This window comes from Taudactylus pleione, unplaced genomic scaffold (genome assembly GCF_031769625.1).
Source record: "Taudactylus pleione unplaced genomic scaffold, aTauple2 ptg000122l, whole genome shotgun sequence".
Classification (NCBI taxonomy): domain Eukaryota; kingdom Metazoa; phylum Chordata; class Amphibia; order Anura; family Myobatrachidae; genus Taudactylus; species Taudactylus pleione.
This window is the reverse complement of record NW_028284524.1, coordinates 5900204-5927153: the sequence shown is the minus strand read 5'-3', so window position 1 is coordinate 5927153 and position 26950 is coordinate 5900204. Positions and strand designations below refer to the sequence as shown.

At 43.1% G+C, this 26950-nt stretch overlaps 1 protein-coding gene across 3 annotated transcripts in view; it reads left to right on the top strand.

Annotated features, from left to right (window-relative positions):
* Positions 1-26763, top strand: part of TMEM198 (transmembrane protein 198) — a 36251-nt gene extending 9488 nt beyond the window's left edge. For 2 of the 3 annotated variants that reach the window (XM_088472287.1, XM_088472286.1), the window contains 3 exons: positions 2115-2690; positions 19590-19786; positions 22510-26763. In XM_088472287.1, the coding sequence (XP_088328413.1) occupies positions 2115-2690; positions 19590-19786; positions 22510-22653 (917 nt within the window). In that variant the 3' untranslated portion in view covers positions 22654-26763. The remainder of the gene's footprint in view (positions 1-2114; positions 2691-19589; positions 19787-22509) is intronic. The other variant, XM_088472288.1, reaches the window with a different exon arrangement.
* The last annotated feature ends 187 nt before the right edge of the window (positions 26764-26950 follow it).

Here is a 26950-nt window from a genome sequence, read left to right as displayed (position 1 = left end):
CAGTGTAACAAAATCAGTGCAGTAATACATTGTAAGTGACAGTGGGATTTCAGGGTTTCCAATCTATTTCAACTATTGGGGTTGTCATTGGGGAATTCCACCATTACAGTTTGATAAATGCCACATTGCATTTTAATAGCAACATATTATTTACATATAATAGCTACAATGTTGAAAGTCAATTGCAACCAATTGCAGATTTTGCGTCAGTATGTCTTGCGGATGGTGCTTTTGCACTGCACATGCTCCTGACCTGAGCATAGGCAATTATAGGCGATTCAGCATCACACACATCTCAACTGCATCTCCACTTGTGCCTGAAAGTGTGTATTTGGCTAGTGATGGGGCTTTGCACATAGGCTAAGTATTAGTGAGGGCGTGTGGTGGGAGCGTAGATGGAATTACAGGCTATGCTGTTTTAGGCGGATCTCCTGCATTAAGGATACGGATGGTTAAAGTGCACCATCGTTTTTAAGCGTTGTGTACTTATAGTACATTTTATTTTGTGAGCTATATATACTAAGGACCGATACAGAGTTGCATGCAATAATTACACTTGCATTGCGTGCACGGAAGTAAATGTGAATATTCACCCTTATGCCAAGTTGTACGCACATATACAGCCACCACACCGCCCCTATCCATACACTTGGTTTCATCATTATCAGTGCACAATTTAATCATAAGGCAGCCCATAGTCAATAATATACGTATTTCCATGAGAAGAGTAGTACTCACAAAACTCCACAATCCTGATGGCTAAAGTAAAATGAATGTTTTTACTGTTGACAGGAATGTAACTAGAGATAAAACAGAGAACGACAACGTATAAACCCAAGAGAGAAAAAACATTTATACATATGGTGCTTTAAGTTAATTTGACCCCCCCCATCCCCCACCCCCAGTTGGTCCCCACAGCAGTTGCACCCTTTGCTACTGTTGTAGTCATGCCTTTAAATATAGTCTTCTGTAAATGGAATGGTATCTTGACACCTCAACTCACAAATGTTGTGGCTTTACCATACTTGCTTGTGTACTGCTACCTTTAGCCAATGGTGCAGTAAAGCAACTTGTTATACATTTGCCAACTAACTGTGTTTTGTAATACTGTTAAGTACCAAACTGCACTTGGAAGTATGGATTAATAAGCCCACATGGTAGGACTCCCATGAGGTATTCCATAAATCTAGGTCATCACAGGAGAAATAATAAACAACACACTGCAATGTACCCAAAATGGCTACCATCACTACTTAGCAAATTAGTGAGATACGTGCTGATAAAAAGTATATAGGCAACATAACTAAACTTATTAGGAAAGATTTAAAGAGCTTAATAGAGTATGTTCAGAGGAGACAAGAGAAAGAGTCATGATGGAAACATTTAAGTATAATGGGTGCGTATACTAAAGTGCGTGTTTTTAGAAGTGGAGATATTGCCCATAGCAACCAATCAGATTCTACTTAGCATTTATCTAGCACATTTTAGAAGATAATAGCTATAATCTGATTGGTTGCTGTGGGCAACATCTCCATTTCTAAAAACCTGCACTTTAGTAAATATACCCCTAAGTGTGTTAATGAAGTTCAAGAAGGTAATGCAATTTATGCTGAAGGTTATTTCTAGAACATGAGGCCAAAGTATGAAATTAGAGAAAGGGAGACCCGAAAGACAACATTAAACTGCAATGGTGATACTTCCATGTACTGTAATTAGTTACCTAGCAGAGGTGCTGAGGACCTATACAGTTAAAACATACAAAAATGTACTGCACAAGCCACAAACAGAAGGCTTCTGTGAGAACTAACCTCCCTCAATTAAAAAAAAATTAACACAGAATAAAAGTATATGCACTGAAATGGATGGATAAGATGGATCTTTATTGCCGTTATATTCTGTGTGTATGTGTTTAATTTCTTTTTGCTATGACAATAAAAACATTTTATATATCACATTTGAATAATCATGCACTTCTTATACCTGAATGTTACCAAAGTTAGAGCACTTTCCGTATTGGATCCAGATGTTTATGTTCCTCTAGTTAGTATATCTGATCATTTATGACATAGAGGTTCCAATTCATCATTCTACACTTGTGTGATTTGTTCATTCAGGTTACCGCTGCTTCAAGGCTGTCATGTTCTTGACGGGTCTGATGTTCGGATCAGTGGTCATCTTCATGTTGTGCTATAAGGAGCGGGTCTTGGACACACAGCTGAGTGTTGAAGCCAGTGTAGGCATTGGGCTTGGCATTGGGATCCTGTGTGGGCTGGTTACTATGCTGGTGAGGAGTGTGGGACTGTTCATGGTGGGTTTACTGCTTGGACTTCTGTTAGCCATAGCCACACTTATCGTCATGGAGCAGTTCTATCACCCGCGCACCGTCTGGGTTCCAGTGGCACTTCTTCTTGGGATCGGGATGCTCTTTGCGGTACTCACCTTACAGTGGCAGCGTTTCTTCACCACCCTTTCCACGGCAGTGTTTGGTAGTGCAATTATGACAGTGACTGTGGATTACTTCATTGAGCTCTTTTTGCTGGTGCAGTACGTGTACCAACGCATGAAGGTGGACCCTCCTCAGAACATGTGCTGGTACAGCTGGGTAATCCTTGGGATCTGGCCGGTACTCAGCTTACTGGGAGTGCTTGTCCAGTGGAAAGTCACCGCTGAGGGCTACTCACATACAGAAGGTAAGTGCAGAACCACTCATTACATGCTGTTTAAACACATAACATGTTATGTTTGTAAAGCTACAAATAAATGTAAAATACTTACCTAATTTTATATCCTCCACTCCGGGAGGTAATGCGTTTCGCTGCAAATTACATAAAGAACCCAGATAACCCACTTCACTGTGAAAATGGGTGGGATCCAGAAGGCTGTTCTTGTCTCCAAGGTGTGCGGTAGTACTCTCTGATATTTGGGAGTCTCCTGAACCTTCCGGGAGAGTAGAAAAGTGTGAGATGTAAGGTCTCCTATGTTTATCTTCAGCTTTATGTGTTGGTTTGGTCACTGAGCTTTATAGGCCTGCAGAAACAGCTCTATCAAACACTGGTGTGACGCTCACTGTATTAGAGACATTAAAGAATCAAATGACTTTTCCCTCATCAGTCAATATTGACTCAGTGCATTGTTTTATCTTTCTCTCAATTCTCTGCTTTATAACCACACATTTATTTAATCAGATAGAGCTGTTTATTCTCATTGCCTTATATATTGACACAGCTCTGCACTGCTGTACAAGTCAATAGAGTAGAGTAGTCTGAAGGTGGAAAACACCTTAAATATTGATAACAGTATTAGACTGGATTATACAGGCCCCAACAATAAATCCACTTACAATGCACACTGTGCAGTGGAAAATAATAAATGCTATCATGCAAGGGTTTTGAACCATGAGCATGCAGTAATCTATAATATGGATTTATTTAATAAATGGTTTTGTGTTAACATGGAAAAATATTATTATTTAGTTTATAAAAAATACTTTAATGGCCCATCTGGCATAGCTGCCAATATTCTAGATTGGGAATTTGGTATAAAATAACCCATGATATTGAAACCACACTACTGTTCCTGAAAATCAATATTTTTGGTTGGTAATTTTCAATGGCTAGTTAGAGCCTGATTAATATGTATTTATCTTATATAGCTTTAGCATCTAAAATAATAATAAAAAACACAGCTTTGAGAAGTACATGTTATTACAGGAATACTGAAATCAGGGCCTGATTCAGAGCCGGACGCTCTGACAGAGTGCTCGCTCTGAATCAGGGCCGGCCTTCTGTTTTTTTAGAGCGGCCTCCTGGCCGCTCGAATAGCTGTAGGTGACCACCCACAGCTATAGCGAGCGGCCAGGAAGATGGTCAAGACCATCCTGACCTTCGGGCTTGCGACGAGACCCTTGTGGTAGGGTCTCGTTGCCGCAAGCCCCAGAAAGCTTTCCGCTCAAACAAAGCCGAAAGCTCTCCCACTGACATCATTTGTGATGTCAGTGGGGCCGGCCCCAGACGGTAGGCGTTCCCATGAGAACACCTCCGTCTGGGCAGCCATGCCCCGGCCCGCCCACCAAAGGGGGCGTGCTGTCACTCAACATCGACAGCACGCCCCCTTTGGTACGAGACCCGGAGCAACGGTTTGCCCGTCGATATCCGGGTCTCGCGCATGCGCACGACGGAGCCGGCTCCGTCGTGCGCATGCGCACTGGGCCACCATCAACACGCTTGCGAGCGCATAGCGCTCGCGAGCGGGTCTGAATCAGACCCTCAGTACATTCTACATTTGGAAAGATAGGGTCACATGTGTTTTATATTTGCTGGTGGGCTGGATCCACTTACAACAAACCTGACTGTCAGTAGCGATTGTGGGTCTCAAGCAGAGGGATAATGACAGGACAAGTCTACAATCATCCTGTGCTATAACACAATATATGAGTCACTGATACAGGTCTTAGCATTTTAGTATTACGTGTGTGACAATGTAATCACTTCCCGAATTGTAGATGCATAATAGCAGGAAAAAATCACTTCCCCAGGGAACAAAAATGACAGAATAACATTTCAAATATCTTTTAATGTCTGACAGAAATGTTTTATATAGTGTGTGTGAGATAGAAATCACTGTTTGTTATATGAGCAATTGTTTTATAGCTCTAATAGAATCAGCTCTTTCCCAGCTGCGTAATGTGATTTGCTGTAACATCCATTCACTACCAGTAACAATCCTGTGCATGGACTTTCCTTATAACCCAGGTATCCCAACCTGCCATCCTGACATTTTTCATTAGTGAGGTGGTATAGAATGGGTCATGCTGGTATGTCTGGGTATCAGTATTCCCTATGTGATGTTGTAGGGAGCAGTGATCCCTATTCGATAGTCAGTGTCTCATTCACTTGACACTAAATACATATAGCACAGGAACAGAACTGTATTTTTTTACACAATGATTAAATATTTGTCCATCTGAAAACTTGGAGGCATGTACCAGCAATCTGACCTCCCAAGATGACTGGCAGCAGTAAATATGGCAGCTCCATTCACAGAAGGAAAATATAACAACCACTTGTGTTTTATTGAACATGCACTAAAAATAAAACAAACATAATTATGTGAATGTGACATTTAATAAGTAAGAGTTATGCAATAAACTGTAACTTATTTCACACTCCTGTGGGTTCCTGAACACCTGGGAAGAAATGTTCCATATGGGTAACTCCACTTGCACATTACAGTTCAAGTTGTTAAAAAAAAAGCTTTTAATTATTCTTATTACCAGTCTTTTGGGTTAAGTATATATATATGTGGTGCTATTGCTGTCTGTGGAGGGATTGCTATCCATTCATCATAAAGCATATAGCGCCACCATCAGTTGATAAAATAGTATTGCAACAACATTCAAATGATTGTTATTGCTTCTTTAACATTTGTATGATTTGTCATTTTAATTGTAAAGATGAGCCCTGCAAAACTGAAAGGTCTCAATCAGAAGTCCCCGTTAAGTGTATCATATGATAGTTTTGATTTAGGATCAGAAACAGGATTACGATTCCCAACTAGATCAAGGATTGTGATAATGGCATTAGGTGATCAGATTGGTGCTACAGGCAGAACAGGAGTTTACAGGAATGAGGATTTGCTGTGGGATTTCGGCTTTAGCTCTGCTTGATTATTTCCATACATTTACCTGGACAATACACTATAGATATTCCTGTAACTGTCAGTTTGATCTGGATGTCTAGTGTTTTATGCTATGTGACTCTAACAGGCAGATTTAGTTCCATTTACACAGCAGATGAATCAATACTAGAAAACATCATAGCCTATCTTGCATGCAATTGCTCACACGCTTATGCTCCTGTGTAGATATGCATGACTCTGGCATTCATTCCAACCAGCACCTGGAGATGCTGGCTGGTCACCTGGAGATGCTGGCTGGTCACCAGGAGATGCTGGATGGGTGAGGGAAAGAGCATTCTATAAGGACGAGTATAGTAAAGGAGTGTTTGCACATTTACGAACAAATGCAGACGGCACAAGGACTTATATATGCATATTATATTATGTGCAGGTGGTCAGTGGCAGGAGCAAATAGGGGATGAGCTGTTGATGGTCAATAGTACTAGCGAACTGATTGTGATTGGCTATTTGCAATTGCACCGACGACACTGATAGGTGCTTTCATCAATGCATGGGAATAGTTTATGCATTTGTGGTTTTAAACAAGGGGATTTGCTCCTTATTTATTTGAGAAGTATTTGAATTATTATAGATGCCTGATACCGAATGTTTCCTTTCCCACACTGTGCGTTCCCACATGTGCAGTCTGATGACCGCATATGTGCAGTAGCTTCGCCCTGAAACTGGAAGTAAAGTGATCGCATTAGGGATCACTTACCTTCTTACACTTTCTTTCTTCCTTCTTGTACTTTGGTTGGTTGTAGCTGTTGGAGCACGTTGGCTTCAGGCACTGGAAGGAGGGAACAATCTGCCTCTCATATCTCTTTCTCATCTCTGTCCAGCCCCTTCAAACTCACTCTCTATCTCATCTTTGTTCCTTCACATCTCTGCCTCTGGGGATAGGTGTGTGTGTGGGGGGGTGAGTCGTTATAGGAGGGAACTTGGCATAGGCAAACACAGGGGGGTTTCCGGTTGCCTGGAAACCCCCCTCCCCAGCCCATACCATGATGACCACAATAGAAATAGCAAATAATACTAAAGTTGCATGTTTTTAAGATCACCTCATTGTCACAAATGAGATAATAAGCACCACCTGCTCAGTAGCGGATTTACCGCTAGGCAACATAAGCAGCCGCCTAGGGCCCGGCGGGTCCCAGAGGGCCCCCAGAAAGGGCCATATAATGTATGTATAAGTAACTATATATAATACATTACCGGCCCCGGCGGACTGTCACCACATTGGACAGCTGCCGCGTGCCGCTCTGGCTCTCTCTCCTCTGCTCTGTGTGCTGCGTGTGATGTCACACGCACAGACAGAGAGAGGAGAGGAGCCGAGAAGATGCTCCAAGAAGAAGGGGTGCGCGTCTAGAGAGTGACCCAAATGATATGGTAAGCCTGGCTTCAGTGCCTCAGCAGTCAGGGGGGAGGCGGGTGCCGGCCGCGGGGGGTGTGGATGGGGGGGGGGGTCGGGTAGCTTCCAGCACTACACAGCAGTCCGGTGGTAGTGGGGGTGCCTGCCGCGCGGAGAGGAGGAGGAGGAGGTGCCTGCCGCAGGGGGGTTTCTGTGTACCTACAAACCCCCCTCTGATGGACCAATGCCCTGCACACTGCCCGTCGTGGGGGCGGAGCCAATACGACAAGCCCCACCCCATCTCCTCCCGCGAATCGCGGCATTACATCGTGAGGGGGCGGGACCTAATAGTGCAAGGTGTCCGACCCCATTAGCAACCTACAGGAGCTTCAAAAATGTATGTACAGTATATACAGTATGTGTATCTCTATTAGTGTAGCTATGTGCTACTGCGTATGTGTTAGTAAGTGTGTACTATGTATGTGTTAGTAAGTGTATACTATGTATGTATTAATATGTGTATGTGTTAGTGTACGTATATATGTACATGTGATAGTGTGTATGTATGTGTATCCTGTGTATGTATTAGTATTTTAATATACAGTGTATATATATATATATATATATAAATATACACACACACACACATTTTTATTTCATGGTCCGGCACTCTCACTGATATAATAGCTTGACCAGCAGGAACACCGAGAGGGGGAAGGGGCCCGGCGGGAGCCCAGGTCCAGCGCTACCCCCCCTCTCTCTTCACAGCAGCCCAGCCAGCATTCTCTGTTGTGTGCTAGGCTGAAGTGGGAGACTGAGCAGCAGCCGTAGCAGTCTCCTATGTCTATAGGGGGGGGTGAGTGATCACTCAGAACGCACCCCTCCCCCACACTTCCCGCAGTTAGACTACGTCTCCCTTCCCCCAGGCCCGGCGCTACTCTCTGAGCCCCTTTTGACCAGGTGCCCTCAAAATAACATACAGATCCCCCAAAGGTGCGGCACCCTCTGATTACATCGCCATTATTTGGTGAGTTATTATTATTCCCTAGCACTGCCTTTCCCAACCCCCTCCTTGCCCCCAGTACTGCCCCAGCTGTAATCTACCATTACCCCCTCCATCCCTCACTATCCCCAGGGGTAGCTACTCCCATTACTGCCTTCCCCTGATCCCCTCCTTGCCCCCCATTCCTGCGCCAGCTGATATCTACCTTAGCCCCCCTCCCTACCCCGAGCACTGCCTACCCCTAGCCCCCTCCTTGCTTTCCTGCACTGTGGCAACTGCTGACTGCCCTTACTATCCTCTATCCCCAGCTCTAACCCAACTTCTCCCTGCCTTTACACCAGTCCAGGCTGCAATTAGTGGAGAGTCGCTTCTAGTGGAAGTCGCTGCTCTGCCTTTTGGGCAGCCTACACGGCTTCTAGGGGCTGCAGTCGATGCAGTCCCTAGAAGCCGGTGTTATGCCCAAGTGCACATGCGCCGGTCCCGGTGCCTGCCAGTTCCATTGTGCAGGTGCCGGGACCTGGCCGATTGGACCAGCAACAGTGGCAGCCACCCTGCCACAAATAATGTCAGGAAAATAAGTTAGGAAACAGTTATGGATTGTCTGAGGAAGGGTGGGCCCCAAATCGGTGTCTTGCTTAGGGCCCCATAAGGTCTAAATCCGCCTCTGCACCTGCTGATATATTAAAATGTGTGAGCCAGTAATGAATATACTTGTGCACCAACTAGGGAAATATGCACTGTTAAGAGTGCACTTATATAGACCATGTATACTATAGGATCAATTATTAATACACTATTCAGTGCATAAGGAGACCAATCCCTACATATATGTCCAGGGCAGTGCAAAGTTCTTTTGCTGCACTCCTTGATTCTCGAACTTGCTCAAATGATCTGGAATGGTGCCGTAATCTGAAATTAAAACATTCAGCTCAGGCAGGATGACCCTATTGCCGCATCTAATGGCTTACAGTAATCGCTGGTCTTGTATATGTCAGAATTGCTACATACACTATACTTTGTATGACGTATATTATAGCTGGTTAAGTGCTGATTATGTCCTCTTTTTAGACTTGCCACACTTGCTTTAAACTCAAGCATTTGGAAATCCCCCTCTAGAAATCCTGCATTTGCCCCTGCATGGGTGGTTTGGGAGAGGCAGTGGGTGTGGGGGGTGAGAGCATACTTGGGGGTGCAGATGTGGGTGGGGAGTGATGGCTTTGGGCTGTGACATGTGTACAGTCTTTGGGAAGAAATGTGAATGGTGATAAGGTACCAGCCAATCAGCTCCTAACTGCCATGTCACAGGCTGTGTTTGAAAAATGGCAGTCACTTTATCTCCTAACAAAGCTTAGTAAATAGACCCCTGTGTCTGTTAGGTAGCCAGTGAGAGCTGTGAGGGGATATTATTTTCTTCTTCGTTCTCAAATAACTCAATTGGAAAAAGAAACAAACACCCAAAGAATCTCCATACAAAAAATAACCCACCTGCGACCCCCGGGAACCCCTTCATGTGAGCTATTTGTGATTGGCTGACAGATTAAATTGATCCCCGGACTCCTGGGGGTATGCTTACTAAAGTGAGAGATTTTAGAAGTAGAGATGTTGCCCATAGCAACCAATCAGATTCTAGCTATTATCTTCAAGAAAGTGCTTGTTAAATCATCGTTGCCTACCTTTTATAATCTCTTCCCGGGAGAAGCCCGGGTAAGAGAAGCAGCAGGGGGCCGATGGGGGCGGGGCCTAACGATTCGCGTCATTAAGCCCTGCCCCCTCGCGGCAAAACTGCCGCGATTGGGTAAAATGTACATAGGGGCGGGGCCAAATGCTGTGATTCATGCAGAATCACATCTTAAGCCCCGCCCCCTTCACGGAGACCCGCAATCGCAGCGGGTATTCTCCTCATTCTGCCCACTTCACTAGCAGAATGCGGGAGAAATGCCTACCCTTCCGGAGGTGCGGGGGGTTACCCGAAAAATCGGGAGCCTCCCGCGAAAACCGGGAGGGTAGGCATGTATGTGTTAAATGTTAAGTAGAATCTGATTGGTTACTATGGGCAACATCTTCACTTCTAAAAACTCTTAACTTTAGTAAATATACCCCTAGTCTTACTTTGCGATAGTATAAGGGAAAGTTGTTTCTTATTGGCTTTTTTATTTATTTTTCTCTTTTCTCTTTGTTAAGAAAAACTTTTTACTATCTTTAATAAAGCTAATTAAATTCTATGGGCAACTTTTCCACTGTTTAGAAAGTTTGATACATTTCTCCTCAAGACTTCTATTGTATATTAGACACTGCTGATAGACTTACATTAAACAAAATTCCCTCTCCACCTCCATATAACAGGAGAGGCTCCTGTAACTCAGCAGATTACCATAGTAACCAGGCCATTTACTAGCATTAACAGCCCGTATTGCATGCTAATCTCTGTTACTCCCTGCCCATATGTCAGCTCTGTACACAGGGGTGGTTTAAGAGAGGAGGGGGCCGTGTGCAGTCTCTGTGCTGGCACCCTTCTGTCTAGTGGTGCAGATGCAAAGTAGACTCTGGTACCCGCGCCATGTTTCCTGTCATTTCTCTCCTGCACATGTGCAAATCTTCAGGAAAACTGCAGCAGAGCCATTTTCTCTTGATTTCTGCAGTGCCGAAGCCAGACTCCTAAGCCTTAATTATACTATATGGGTAACTTGTGTACAGTGTGGGCCCCTTTGGACACAGGAAAGGTAAAGGTACACCCATAGCTGTACACTATGAGAAGTGGTAGCATGGAGCAGGGACATGTGGGGAGTGACAAAATGCTGCTTCATAAAAAATGATAATACTGAGCAGCTTGTTTGGGTTTTTTTTCGGAGATTGTGGGGAATCAACTGTAAATGCACCACTTTAAAAATGTACTAAACAGTAAGCAGCGAGCAGGCACTTTTGACCAATTTCCTCTTGCCCCATACCAAAACATTGGCTTCTCACGTTACTTAGGATGCGCCCCCATTATATTTCTGCTGACTGAATCTCCCCCCTGCAAACACACTTTCTAGAAATCTGCACCATTACCTGAGAGGAGGGGTCTGGGGAAATACTATAGACCTACAGCGGAGGAACTTATCCACTCTCTCACATGTTACCACCACTCAAAATAATCAAATGGCAATTATGGTCTGTTTTATTAACAAGAACCAAAAAGCCTCTAGATCAGTATTTCTTACACCCGGTCCTTAGGGACAGCTAACAGTGCATGTTTTCTAGATCTGGAGCACAGGTGTTTGCACTAACAAAGAATTATCCAAGAGTGGTACTTATTAATTCACTTGTGATCCCATGAGGACATCTGGAAAACATGCAGTTAGCAGTCCTTCAGGACCAGAATTGAGAAACACTACTCTAGAGGTCATGTTGCCTTTAAGCATAAAATTGAAGTTAAAAGTGATGGTGTAGCGTGAGAGCTAGAATAGATCTGCTATGTCTGCTAGACCTGACCCTCATTACATATTATCTTGGGTTTCCGTTCTCTTTATAAAGTACCCTGCTTGCAGTGCTTTGTCTTTCTATAATGCTGGAACTCCACAGTGACTTGTAATCCTCTCATAATGTAATGTATAGGAGTCATTATCCCATACATCAGCTACTCTTCCTTCCTGCGGAATGCCTTAGACCCAGTCATGCAGCTGCAGTGTACGTGGTAAATGTCTACTGAACTCTATGAGAACTGCTAAGAAATGGCTCTGCCGGGTCCTTTCATGTAAGAAACAAATCTCTTCAATCTCTGCTGTGATAAAATGGCTTTTCAGTCAGTCACAATTAGAGAGATAGTAATAATTCAATTTTACAACGTTCTGTGTGCTTTCATTAGTTCCTCACTTGTGATCTTATCAGTCTCCTTGCAATCCCTATTACAGAGGAATATGGTATGACTGCCCCTTATTCTGCAAACAGCAAATCACAGCGAGCTAAAGTGGCATCTCAGGCTACAAGAATAGTAAAAGAGGGACTATGGCAATTATTTAACACTGCTAGATTCATTAATACATTATAGATTATCCATATGTTATGTAAAAATGTATTCTTGGAAAGCTAATTTTATCCTGTGCTGGAAACCCTCCATACTTACCTACTCTCCCGATTCAGCCGGCAAGCCTCCCGGCCGGCTACCTACCGCCTTGGGCGATGACGCGATTCGCACTGAATCGCGTCATTATGACCCCGCTCCCTGTTTCACAATGTCGCTAACCTCGGCATTGTGTAGCGGGCAGGGCCAAAATTACGCAATTCTGTGGCCGCACCTCCATTCCGCCCCCATTATCGCGTAATATGCCCGGCCATACACCCTTATGCAGCGCCACGTCCCCTGCTTGGCCGGCCTGGCTGCCACCTCCCGGAGCATGAACCCCACCCTACTCCAGCCGACAATTTATGCCAGTGTTTCCCCAACTCATTCCTTATGCTGGGCATACCCTATACAATTATCTGTCAGATATCTGTCCAATCTGGATGGTTGGAATGAAAATCTGGTAATGTATGGGAGGAAATGGCATCGAACATTTGCTCACAAACACTGCAAAACAGACAAAAATGGTCATCTAGACAAATTGATAAAAAAAAATACACAAATTTAACCAATATGAACAATTGTTTTTTTGTCCGTTTTCCAGTGTTTAAGACCATGTGATCAACTGCCATTTGCTCCCATACATAAACTCCCTATGGTTGATATGTGCACTATACCTTACAGACTTAGGGGTCTATTTACTAAGCAGTGTTAGGAGACAGAGTGAAAAGTGATAAGAAAGTGATAAGGTGCCAGCCAATCAGCTTCCCAACTGTCATTTTTCAAACACAGCCTGTGAGATGACAGTTGGGAGCTGATTGGCTGGCAACTTATCACTTTCTTATCACTTTTCACTCTGTCTCCTAACACTGCTTAGTAAATAGACCCCTTAACAATTAAAAACTTATCTAAAAATAAACACAGGGACAACAGGAGTTGGATTTAAAATTAAAGGTCAAATTTATTTGACATCAGATTATTAATAAGTAATAATTAATACAATATTGAATTTGGGCTATCGAATTATATAATTAGATGTTGCCCATTGAAATTGATTGTAAGCTTAAAGTTAAGTATGGTGGCGGACGGTACACTCCCCACAAAACACACAGAGGCCAAACACATCACCATTGGTGTTAAACTCTCCAGCAAAAAGCACACCCGGACGGGCTGTGTCATTTCCCTGTAGGGACTTTTCAGGCCTATCATTGAACAAGGAGAGCGCACCCATCTAATTTGTATAACTAAAACCACACTACCATTCTTTCCGCCACAACACACGTAATAAACAAACACACAACAAACAGGGAGGGAGGGTGGGATTTCCAGAAACAAAAAGGCTGAGTCTTTGGATAACAGACCTAATATACCAGCAAGGCCACACCCCCAAGGAACCCTATAGGCTAAGACTAATGATTGACACCAACATCAAAGTTATTAAAGGTATACTGCTACAACAACCACGGGGTTTAAACTGGCTCAGTCAGATTGCACCTGCCTTACACTGTCCTTACCAGATTTTCATTCCAACCAGCCAGATTGGACAGATATCTGACAGATAATTGTATAGTGTATGCCCAGTATTAGTGAGCTCTAACAGTGCATGGTTTCCATTTTTCCACAGGTGTATTCCATAATGGCTGACACATTTTAAAAGATCCACAGGTGCAGCTAATTATTTCACTTTTGATTCTGTGAGGAGACATGGAAAACATGCACTGTTATACCCCTTGTACACCAGAGCAAAAACCTGGGTTTTTGCTGGGTCTACCCGGGTCGCTGCTCAGTGTAAAAGGGTCCCTGAAAAATAACCTGGGTCAAGTGACCTGGCAATCCAACCCAGGTAGCTACCAGGGTCAGACCCAGGATGGACCTGGGTAATGGTGCTGTGTAAACGGCGCAATCCGGGTTATCCGACCTGGGTCATGCCTAAAATGAGCTGATTGATGGTTGTGGTGCAGTCACCTCCCACTTTTTATAATCTCACAGGTTTAGCTGGGCAGACCCAGGTTCAGTGTGAATGGGGCTGACCTGAAAATAACCCAGATCGATGGTGCTGTGTAAATGGTGTCTGACCTGGGTAAGAACCATGTCTCAAAACCCAGATCGGACCCGGGTTTTTGGTGGAAAAGAGGTATTAGTGATCACTGAGGAATGAGTTTGGAAAACACTGATCTGTACAAATGAGACGGAGGCAGCAGATCTTGTAAAGCAGGGGTTCCCAACCACAGTCCTCAAGGCACACTTAAGCTCCGTACACACGGAGCGATCAGACAACTATATTGATATCGCTATCTGATCGTCCTGCGTCCTCCTGGTGTGCTATTTGATAAATATTGATCATCCAGCACACCACTAACTTACCAACGACTATAACGACCCACGATCAACGATCCCTATAGTAACCTGCTCGATATCGAGCAAGTTGTCCTGCATGCACGGGCGATGGATGATACCGCTATCGTCCATATGTGCCCGCGCATCGCAGGTTGTTGGTGGGTTGGAAGGGGCCAAAAACTGAACGATTTGAACGATAACGATATGAACGATATCGTTATCGTTCAAAACTATCAGTTTTATCGTACCGTGTGTACGCAGCTTAACGGTCCATAGCTGTACTTGAGCACAGGTGTCTTAATTAGTGCCTCAGTTATTTTGATTTAACCATCTGTGCTCAAGCATGTGTATCATTAACACCTCTACTGTTAGGGGTCTAGTTATCAAGCAGTGAAAAGTGTGGAGAAGTGAATTAGTGGAGAAGTTGCCTATAGCAACCAATCAGCTTTGAAGTAGCATTTATCAAGTACAGTCTATAAAATAATAGGTAGGAGCTGATTGGTTGCTATGGGCAACTTCTCCACTGGTCTACTTCTCCACACTTTTCACTGCTTGATAAATAGCCCCTTAGAGCCGAATTCAATTTGATTCGCACCCGCGATACTTTGTCGATTCCCGGACTTTCCGCCTACTTCGCCTGTTTTGCATGCAGAAAAGTATCGTGTATCCCCATATTCAATTTGAAAGTACACGAAAACGGGACCCGGCGAAACTGAAACAAGCAGAAAGTCATGTCAGATTTTGGGAAATTAGCCTGATACCCCCCAAAAGATGCTATGACATGGGGGTTCCCTATGATACCCCCCGATTTGGCTTGCTTAAGGTATTTGGTGTTTTTAAACGGGCTCAATAGCTGCTAAATAGCGTTTTTCTAAACGTGATGCAGAATAGTATTCAGGAGGTTTTTTGCAGAAAATAACTTATCCCAGCAAATTTGGGGTACTTGAAAATGGGGGCCAGCATATTTTAAAGTTGCTAAAGTTAAGTTTAAAAAATCGTGAAAAATCCACCTGCCGCAAGCACCTGCAATGAAAAAAACACCTGGGGCATACTTGAGGACCTCCTTGGAGTCTAGTTTGCTAGTTTTTAACTTTGTCCCCCAACTTTTTTTTTTTTGCCCCCAAAATGAAAGAGATTTTTTTGGAGTGTTCTATAATGTTTTTTTTTTACGTCATCGGCGAAACTTTTTTGCCGATTCCGGCTTTTCGCTCCAAATTGAATACGGGCCTTAGTGTGCTTTGAGGGCCGAGGTTGGGAAACACTGTTGTACAGGGCTAGCAGATTACAAAGACAGATATCTCCAATAACTTTATATTTTTTTGTGGAAGTTAATGTGTTACACTAGTGATCACTGACATGTTGGCTTTAAACAATTTGTATTTTGTATAACTTTTTCTACTGCCTTATGTTATTTAAAGTTAACATCCATCACTTTTACCAGACTTGTAGAGTGCAGCAACATTGTCTCTGCAAAGTAAAAACTAAAGGCCCCCACACACGAAGCAATATAGTGGCCGATTCGACGGATTGGAACGATATAGCAGCTATATCGTTCTGTGTGTGGGCATGATATTGGCCCCTCCCATGAGGTCATCCGTTGCTCCTCCAGATCTTCCTGTCTGCACAAGAGATCTGAAGAATCGATGGACAATCTCATGCTAGTCTATGTGGCGGGGTGGGGATTGGCATATCAGGCGGTCAGACAGTGGATCGCTTCGTGTGTGGGGACCGCCCGATATGTCGTACATCGAATCGTGAGTCGCATCGCCGGCTACACATTGTACCGTGTGTAGTGGGCTTAACAGTTGTCCAGGCTGCCTGACCAGTTCTGTTGTACTGAATAGCGGTTAGAGGAGGGGGCCGAAATGGAAAGTGCTGTAGATAGGGGAGAATCAGCTTCAGCCCCTTCATTATGTGAGGTATATTTTGTCCCAGTGACCAGAGACACTTTCACATATTTGTGATTCTTCTGTTCACTGAGAATAAAATAAGATTTAACCAATCAAATTTGATACTGTTTTTAATTTGGTTTGTAGAATACATAGCATTTAAAAAACATTTTTTATAATATTTACAAAGCGCACAGGGAGCCAGTCTTTAATGGCCATTTTAGAAATGGTCGTTATGGTCATTATAGTACCATTTCTGAAAGTAACTATAGGGCAACAGCTATTCTTCTACTCCTGATGCCCCTACTTGTTAAACATAACATGACCCCCATTCCATCAGACTATCCCCCAGCCTGCATTGCTTCATGCGGTCGGTGAAAACACACCTGTTCATAAAAGCATATCCGTCCACCACTTAACCATGGCTACCTCACCCATTTTGCATTTTCCAATTCTCTCCCTCCTGCTCCCTGCCCTTAGCTCCCATTACACTGCTCACTCCTTATGTCTTCTGTATGCCCCCTTCCCTTTTAACCAGATGTTCCCAAACTCGGTCCTCTTGGCACCCTAACATTCCAGCTTTTAAAGCTATCCATGCTTAACCACAGGTGACTTAATTAGTACCTCAGTCAATTTTATTTAACCACCTGTGCTCAACCATGGATATAAAACCTGAGCTGTTGGGGTGCCTTGAGGACAGCATTTGGGAACCTCTGCTTTAGACTGTAAGCTCCATGAGCAGGGTCCTCCTCCCTCCTGTTCTCATTACCTACTTCTCTGGCACACTAGCTACACTCTACACCAACTCCAAAAGGCTTTCTGCCCCTGGACTCCACTCCTCTGTTTTTGTTTCTTCAGACGACCTAGACCCGCTATCAGCACCCATGCTATTAGCTGCAGGTTTCAGCTTCAGCTGAATATTTCCATTGCACCTCTTTCATCAGTGGCTGTGTTGAGAGTTGCTGTTCTATTTGTTATTTGTCTACTGTATTGTACTGTACTGTTTTACCCTGTACTATCTTATTGTTTTGCCCTCTGTACAGCGCTGCGGACCACTTGTGGTGCCCTATAAATACAGTTTAATGACCAGGAGCCCACATCACTAGGCCCATAGCAAAATTGTAATTGGAAGCCACAGATACAGTACATTCTACCATGGCCTCCCTGCTTGGAGACCTGTGCATTCGCATTAAAACTGTTTAGTCTTAGCTGCCCTTCGTTAAAGTGATGATGGCAGGCATTGCCATCATTGCACACAGTTTGGTGGCTCCAGGCCCCTGGAAAAGCAGTAATTTTGCCACTGGAGGGAGCTGACAGTCCTTTTCTTTCCTACTCTACTCTCGTTACTTTGCTGCTGTGTTCTTAATGTTCAGGTCTATAGAATTAAGATGGGGCTGCAACTACAATAAGTTCACAAAGCGGTATAGGAATAGGGGGATGATGATTGACATACAGTCAGGTGCATAAATATTGGGACATTGACAGAATTTTCATATTTTGGCCTCTATTCACCACCACAATGGCTTTGAAATGAAACAAACAAGATGTGCTTTAACTGCAGACTTTCAGATTTAATTTGAGGGTAATTACATCCAAATCAGGTGAACGGTGTAGGAATTACAACGGTTTCTATATGTGCCTCCCACTTTTTAAGGGGCCAAAAGTAATGGGACTATCAACTCAAAAGCTATTTCATGGACAGGTGTGGGCTATTCCCTCGTTATATCATTATCAATTAAGCAGGTAAAAGGTCTGGAGTTGATTCTAGGTGTGACATTTGGATTTGGAATCAGTTGCTGTCGACTCTCAATATGAGATCCAAAGAGCTGTCACTATCAGTGAAGCAAGCCATCATTAGGCTGAAAAATCAAAACAAACCCATCAGAGAGATAGCAAAAACATTAGGTGTGGCCAAATCAACTGTTAGGAACATTCTTAAAAGGAAATAATGCACCGGAGAGCTCAGCAACACCAAAAGACCCAGAAGACCACGGAAAACAACTGTGGTGGATGACAGAAGAATTATTTCCCTGGTGAAGAAAAACCCCTTCACAACAGTTGGCCAAATCAAGAACACTCTCCAGGAGGTAGGTGTATATGTGTCAAAGTCAACAATCAAGAGAAGACTTCACAAGAGTGAATATAGAGGGTCCACCACAAGATGTAAACCATTGGTGAGCCACAAAAACAGGAAGACCAGATTAGAGTTTGCCAAACAACATCTAAAAAAGCCATTACAGTTCTGGAACAACATCCTATGGACAGATGAGACAAAGATCAAATTGTACCAGAGTGATGGAAAGAGAAGAGTATGAAGAAGGAAAGGAACTGCTCATGATCCAAAACATACCACCTCATCAGTGAAGCATGGTGGAGGTAATGTCATGGCGTGGGCATGTATGGCTGCCAATGGAACTGGTTCCCTTGTATTTATTGATGATGTGACTGCTGACAAAAGCAGCAGAATGAATTCTGAAGTGTTTCGGGCAATATTATATGCTCATATTCAGTGAAATGCTTCAGAACTCATTGGACGGCGCTTCACAGTGCAGATGGACAATGACCCGAAGCATACTGCAAAAGCAACCAAAGAGATTTTTAAGGCTAGAAAGTGGAATGTTATGTAATGGCCAAGTCAATCCCCTGACCTGAATTCGATTGAGCATTCATTTCACTTGATGAAGACAAAACTGAAGGGAAAATGCCCCAAGAACAAGCAGGAACTGAAGACATTGGCAGTAGAGGCCTGGCAGAGCATCACCAGGGATGAAACCCAGCGTCTGGTGATGTCTATGCGTTCCAGACTTCAGGCTGTAATTGCCTGCAAAGTATTTGCAACAAAGTATTAAAAAGTGAAAATTAGTTTTAGGATTGTTTAGTTTGTCCCATTATTTTTGGCCCCTTAAAATGTGGGAGGCACATATAGAAACCTTTGTAATTCCTACACTGTTCACCTGATTTGGATGTAATTTCCCTCAAATTAAATCTGAAAGTCTGCAGTTAAAGCACATCTAGTTTGTTTAATTTCAAAGCCATTGTGGTGGTGAATAGAGGCCAAAATATGACAATTCTGTCAATGTCCCAATATTTATGCATGTAAGTAGGCCTACCGGCTCCTCTACTATATGGTACAGGCTTCTCCTACATATGTGAGTGACCATTTATATCGTGATGCTTTCTTTCATTCTCTGGAGGCAATTTGTACAAATCATAGTAGCACTGAGAATGAAATATATTATATATTTCTGTTATTTGACCCACACTAATCTGCCAGTATCCTGCATTCCCCAACAGTTATCATCAGCCGACAGCAGCGCCGGGTCCAGTTAATGAAAATAAAGCAGAGAGAGGAGCGGAAGGAGAAAAAGAAGAGGAAGAAGAGACCTCATCATCATCCTCACCCACAGCACAAAACGCCTCACCCACCTGAGCCACCCTTCCGCAGGAAGCCCACACCAATCCGGCGATTTGATGGCGATGTAATTTCCCCAGTAAGCGATCAGAATGTGAGACGAGGACTTGCTTACGGCTCAGTGATGTCTTGTCCATGTGAACTTGTTGGCTACAATCTCAGCTCTATTGATCCAGTCCATAAAACACCTCCCTCAACTCTATATAGATGATGGATGTACTTTAATTGTAAAATATTGTACGACAAAGATATCTATATTTACTTTTACAGAGAAGTACTTCTAAACTTGTGTTTATTTAGTCTGATATTCATTACGCCATCGTTACAGGTGGATCATGCCTTTCTGTTTAAACCCCTTCCTCAGTAACCACCAGCACACAAACTCAACTACAACACCAACATCCACTGAGCTACTTATAGTTATTAACATTTCCAAGTGCTGGGCTTTATCTGATAGAGCAGTCATTACTTGGTCACGGGGTTTGTAGAACATTTTACCAACCATTAAAGAAATGTTTGATTGTGTTAGCACACATCATCAAACATCATCAGCAATGTATGGTACTTATTTATGGCCCAATCTGTCAGATCTTTTACTGTAGATCTGGGTCAAATGTGGGGATAAATGTAATAGCCTGCGGACTGCAGGCATCGACGAGTTCCGTGCGAGACTGACCGATGTTTTAAAGTAATTAACAGTCAATTAAAAGACAAAATCAACCTGGTTTTTGGGTTGTTTTTTTTTGGAAAACAATTTTTATTGGTATCATAAAAAAGCAAATGTAGGTTTGTACAATAAAATATGGCCGTATTAATATATGTAAAAAGAAAATAACAGTAGCATAGTATAATATACAGCAGAATAACATTGAAGGACTGCGTATTATTGTTATAATGTGTAATATAAATTTATATATATAAAAAAAATGTATATATATTAATGGTGCGCTCCGGTTATATTTGTACTAGATGGTGTGTGGTGAAAAAGTTCCTTAATGTCATATTGTAGAAGAAATGTTCCTTAGCAACCGATTAGCTACTATTGTCTCAGAAACCCTCTTTTCCCTGAACGGGAGATGTCTAATTATGTCCACAATGTTTCATCAAATCTCATGGAAGTCCAACATGATAGGTCTTGGAAGAATGTCTTAATAAATCTGTGGGATGTGTGTTCTTAATGGAATAAAAGTCTCACAGTGAATGCTTGTTAAATTCGATAGGATGGGTGTTCTGTTAAGGCGTACCTTCTTCTCTCTCCTCTTCACCTCAAATGCAATGCATAGGCACAGTATCAGGAACAGGCTATACACAATATTGCAGGTAGGTAAGTGATGGATGTACTTACCAAATTACTTTGTTCCTGCTGGTATCACGCCCCCTTTTTATATTAACACTTGGATTACATATATGCCTTGTATTTTTTTGGGACTTCACCTTTAACCCATTATTGTTAATTTAGACTCTGGTGAGTCTTATATTTTTATCCTGGAATAAATAGTACCTTACTTTCCATTGGAGTCATAGCCTCCTTTATACTGCTCATTAAACCACCCCTCTCTCAATCGTGGACCTCTTCAAGCACCGGGACAAGTGATACCAGCAGGAACAAAGTAATTTGGTAAGTACATCCATCACTTACCTACCTGCAATATTGTGTATAGCCTGTTCCTTATACTGTGCCTATGCATTGCATTTGAGGTGGAGAGGAGAGAGAAGAAGGTACGCCTTAACAGAACATCCATCCTACAGAATTTAACAAGCATTCACTGTGAGACTTTTATTCCATTAAGAACACACATCCCACAGATTTATTAAGACATTCTTCCAAGACCTATCATGTTGGACTTCCATGAGATTTGATGAAACATTGTGGACATAATTAGACATCTCCCGTTCAGGGAAAAGAGGGTTTCTGAGACAATAGTAGCTAATCGGTTGCTAAGGAACATTTCTTCTACAATCTGACATTAAGGAACTTTTTCACCACACACCATCTAGTTAACATAACTCGGAGCGCACCATTAATATATTTTTTATTTATGTCCATGTATAGGTGGGATACCTCCTAATTAGTGGAGCTGCTAGGGTTATTACAATAGGCTGCTTGACAAAAGATCCAGAGCGCAGTTATTCTTATCTTCATACGTTGTAATATAAATATATGACCGATAGAATAGATATCTCAAAAGTAATTCCGATTACCAAACTAATTTATTTTATTAAAGAAAAAGAAATAAAGAGAAAATAATAGAATAGAAAGTGTAAATGAAGAAAACGAGGGGAAAGATAGATAGAGGTAGATGAGGTCAGGAAGAGGCATTATCAAAAATACTCTTGTTCCTATATGAGGATATATAACTTACTTTTCAGGTAATATTATGCAATAGTGTCCAGAAAGTATTTTCAAAAACCTTCATAATATATCCCAACGTTTCAGAGGGAAGAGATACTCTAAATAGAGCTCCCATTTTTTATGAAAGCGTATAACCCCCTTCTCTATATCAACAAGAGCTCCGCGTCTTTCGAAGTATAATATAGAAAGCAGTTCGGATCTCATAGTTTTTGCTTTTTCAATGACTGCTACTTTAAAACATTGGGCAGTCTCTCATGGAACTTGCTGATGCCCACATTGTGCAGGCTATTACATTTACCCCATGATCTTTGTCTTTTTGCCAGATCTAGAACTGATAGCTTCCAATCAGGGTGTTGATCAGGATATGTCTGCAATTTACTGCCAATAATGGCTAAAACGGCAGTGCTCCATGGTTGGCTGCTAACATGATTTTTTCCTTATTTCCCTAGAGCTATATTCAGAGTTTCCGAGATCAGCAGACAGGTTCCTCTCGGGGCCGGATGACAGGAGCGCATACGGTGGTGGATTTGGACTATGATTGTGGCTCCAGGGTGCCACTAACTGCCGGAGCAGCATCAGCTGTACCAGTATAGCACACATTGAGAGGAGCAGGGAGGAAGACTAGAAAAGGGGATGTCTTGACACAGAGATTGCGCTGTATCAACTCCAACACTGTGACACTGAACATGCTGAGGAGTTCCAACTCATACTACATGGCGACATCTTACAACTGTGCTGTCAGCAGTGACCAAACACACTGCAGAGCCTTGTAACATTACATACATTGTGACTCCCACCTACCTCTCTACAAATACTGCAAGCACGGCCATTCCTACCAACTTCCCTGCGCTCACACTTCTAGCTCTGATCTCTCACTACATGGACCTCTTACCATCACCGCTCCCCTTAAAAACTCGGATCCACTGGACAAAGGAACACGTTGGGCAGTAAGCCTTTGTGCCTACACTTCACTAACCCTTGTCTGCAACCTTCGACTCCTGAGGCTGGTGACATTGCCATCTGCTGGCCATGTTTAGGAACAATAGGGCAAGTCTTTTTTTCATGTGCAAATATAGGGACATGGACATGTTGTATATGTTATTGAACAAAAAAAAGTTTATTTAAATTATAAGCAGACTAACGTTAAAAGAATTCTAGGATCCAATGGGAGAGGTTTCAAATCATAAATTTCAGGAAAAAAAGCCACAAGACTGATTTGGTTGGTAGAACTAGACTTTTCTGAAGATTTTAAATGGATGTTTTTTTAAATTATTGTTGTAGGGTGGGGGTGGGGTGTGCGACAGACATAGAGTGAGTTGCTGATGTGTGTTGCGGTGTGACAGATAATGACAGACCATGATGTACAAGAGAAAGATGCAGGCACAGCTGTCCTTTAATAGTCCCATATTTTTCTTTCCATTCGCCTATAGTTGCAGTGACCATAGGGGCCAGTGCAGAAATGTATTTATATGTATGTGTGATGGATTATCTCCACTTTCTCTAAGAGTGCACTTCCTTATAATCCTACATCATACAGGATTATGCCGATGATCCTTGCTGGTGTGAGATGGTAATGGCTGTTTAATGTGCTCACCTGCCATGTGTCCGTACCTTTGTCCCAGTACCCACCCTGTTCATTAAGGATCTCATGCAGAGATGGAAGTAAATCCATATTTGGTACAAATGATGCTGTTTTTGTACTTCGCATGAGCAGAAATGTATGTGCGCCTCTTTGCCTATGGAGATTAGGATGCATTTCATGCTATGGCGCCTTACATTTAGAGGGGTGGAAAGGAGTAAGTAAGGGCGTGTTCACACCAATATGTCACACGCTGATCACAGAAAAGATGCATGAGCCACTATCAGGAGCTAGGCCATTGGGGATGTTCTCACCATGGTGCAATATACAATCAGAAGCGGCTTCTTCATCCCTTCTACTGATACTAATATTAGTGTGGCTAATGTGGGTGTAATATTAAATTGATATTTGCAATCGGTCCATGGCAGGAAAGCTGATTTCATCTTCAAAAGGGAAGACAACTGATGTTTGTAATTTCATTGAACTAATTTAGTGCTTTTATTTTGTATTTGCATCTGTATTTTATTGTGTTTTACATGGAAAATGCACCTTTATTATTTATTAATAACACTGTCCAGGCATAGACAGAGTATAATGTATATGGATTGTGTAGTGTAACATTAGCACTTACAGATGCGTCCAGGTTCATTGTGGCTGATCGCGCCACAAACGTGCACGTGCATCGTGTCACGCGATTCCCCATGCCTCCATACGCTATGGTGCAATTGCATAGTGCACCATTAATATGTATGGAGGCGTGCGCAGTGCGCGTCTCCGATCGCGGGAGAGCATTTCGTGCTACGCATAGCACGATTCGCTGCGCCATGGACAGTATTAATAGCTGCACTATTAATACTGTCAAGCCACATATCATGAAGTAAACCAGGCACTTATGGTACCCTTGTAGGACTGGCTGCACCATGTGATACGTCCAGGTCTGCATGCTGCACAAAATGTGCATTTTTGGGTGGCGCATTCTAGGCCTGATTCAGAGGTATACACAATGCTAATGTTGGACATACTAAGCGATTTTTTGCTGCTGCGCATGCATCTATGTCGCGCATATACGTTCAGATTTCTCATTTCAGCCACATGCAGGGAGCAGTGTAGTGAAAATGTAGTGGGCTTTCCTAGGTAGTGACAGGGAGGTGCCCTTATGGGCATGTTGTGGGAGCATCAGTAGAAGTGGTTACATACACAGATGCTCTGCTGCTCACATAGGAGGCCATCTTGGATGGAGAAACTGCACCTGCCATAGGGCTGGTGCAAGTTTCGATGGTGCGACCATCGGTATTACAGCGTGAAAGTGGACGTCTCAGTCCTTGCATATTCGGACACAATGATGTACACAGAGGAAGGGCAGACGGGCGATCGCCAATAGACGCAGCTACGTCCACCTCTGGATCAGGCCTTCTATGTCTGCGTTCTTGCCACAGAATGTGTCCAACGCTACATAAGCCCTAAATGCTCTCATTTCTACACTGGTTTTACAAGTCTTTGGAAAACCAGAGATGCGCCTAATAATCCAGCTGCACGGCGAGTTTCCAGCAAGTCTGCCCGATATTTTAAAGGGGTATTAATTTAAAAAGAAAAACCAACCAAGTATGAGAGGACACCAGAGTACCCAGTGGAAACACGGGTAGAACATGCAAATTCCACACAGATATGGCCTTGGACGGGAATCAAACTCATGGTCCCGGCACTAGTTGGCACCAATGCTTATCACTGCTCACCATGTTACTACGTGTATGCATGTAAGGTGCATCTACACATATGTGGCGCCTCTGACTGTAATAATAAAGATGGCACCATCGGTATACTAGAACAACTCTTGGAACGGGACACAATATATGTTCTGCATTCTAATGTTAAGTATTTATTATTTAAATGTAGAAGCTTTTCGGTGCACAATCCTGCAATGTGCATGCAGAATCAGATTCTCCTAACTGCCTCTTGCAGACTGGTCAGCGTGTATCAGGTTTTAAAGAGCTCTCTATGCACAGGAGGGGGACCTCCAACTTTGCCTGGTCACTCCCTTATCTTTGATAGACAGGAGCTTTCTCCATATATGTTTGTATGTTTAATAACTGCCCTACGCAAAGCGAGCACAAAGCTAGATATTAACTGCCTCAGATCACCCATCTGCAGTCTCCTTCTGTTGACATTGGCCACATACTGCCCGTTACCAGATGCAGATGTGCCCAGTTAGACCCAACGGGGGGTTCAATGCAGAGTATCGTTAATGCTCCAAATAATGTGTTATTAATACGGTCTGATGGTCCTGAGTTACACGCAAAGCGGCCTCATTTACTCATGAGAACCAACAGGATCCCTGTGAGGAACCAGCAGTTCAAACGGGTCACTTTACTTTTTTTTTTCTTTAATATTTTTTATGCATCTTTAAAAAGATAGTTGTTCTCTACAAAGCTCCAGGCCGCTTATTAAACTTATTATTTTTATTGTTTGTTTATATAGCACCACTAATTTACGCAGCGCTGAACACAGAATTTAAGCCATTTCCTAACATACAAGAGGACACACATGCACACTAGTGTTAATTTTGTCAGTAGCCAGTTAACCTACCTGTATGTTCTTGGAGTGTGTGGGGAACAGGAGCACCCGGAGGAAACCCACGCAAAAACAGGGTGACATACAAACTCTGCACAGATAAACCATGACAGAGAATTTAAATCATGACCTCAGTTCTTGGAAATAGTAATGCTAACCACTATGCTACCATGCTACCAATAAATAATAATCTGCAAGTTATCAGTAGAGGATGATAAACTAGAAAAGAGCTACAAAGAGCATGGAGTCATACAGGGCTATAGAAAAATCTATTTGCACACCTGCATTCTATATTGTCTGTACACTTTAGGCTGCTGTTACCGCACCTTGGCCCTCATTCAGAGCCGTACGCTCTGAGCAGAGCGCACGCTCTGAATGAGGGCCGGCCTCCATTTTCATGGAGCGTCCTCCTGGACGCTCGTATAGCTGTGGGTCACCACCCACAGGCTATACGAGCGTGCATTGTGATTGTCGCGATGGTCGAGACCATCGCGACCATCGAATTTGCGAGCCGGAGCCTGCGGTTGAGGTTTTCAACCGCAAGCTCCGGAGTGATTTTGGCTCTATCAGAGCCAAAATCACTCCCACTGACATCACTAGTGATGTCAGTGGGCCGGCTTCTGACGGGAGGCGTTCCCGTGGGAACGCCCCCGTCAGGGAGGCACGCCCCCGGCACGCCCACCAAAGGGGGCGTGCTGTCAATCAACATTGACAGCACGCCCCCTTTGATCGGACACAACGAG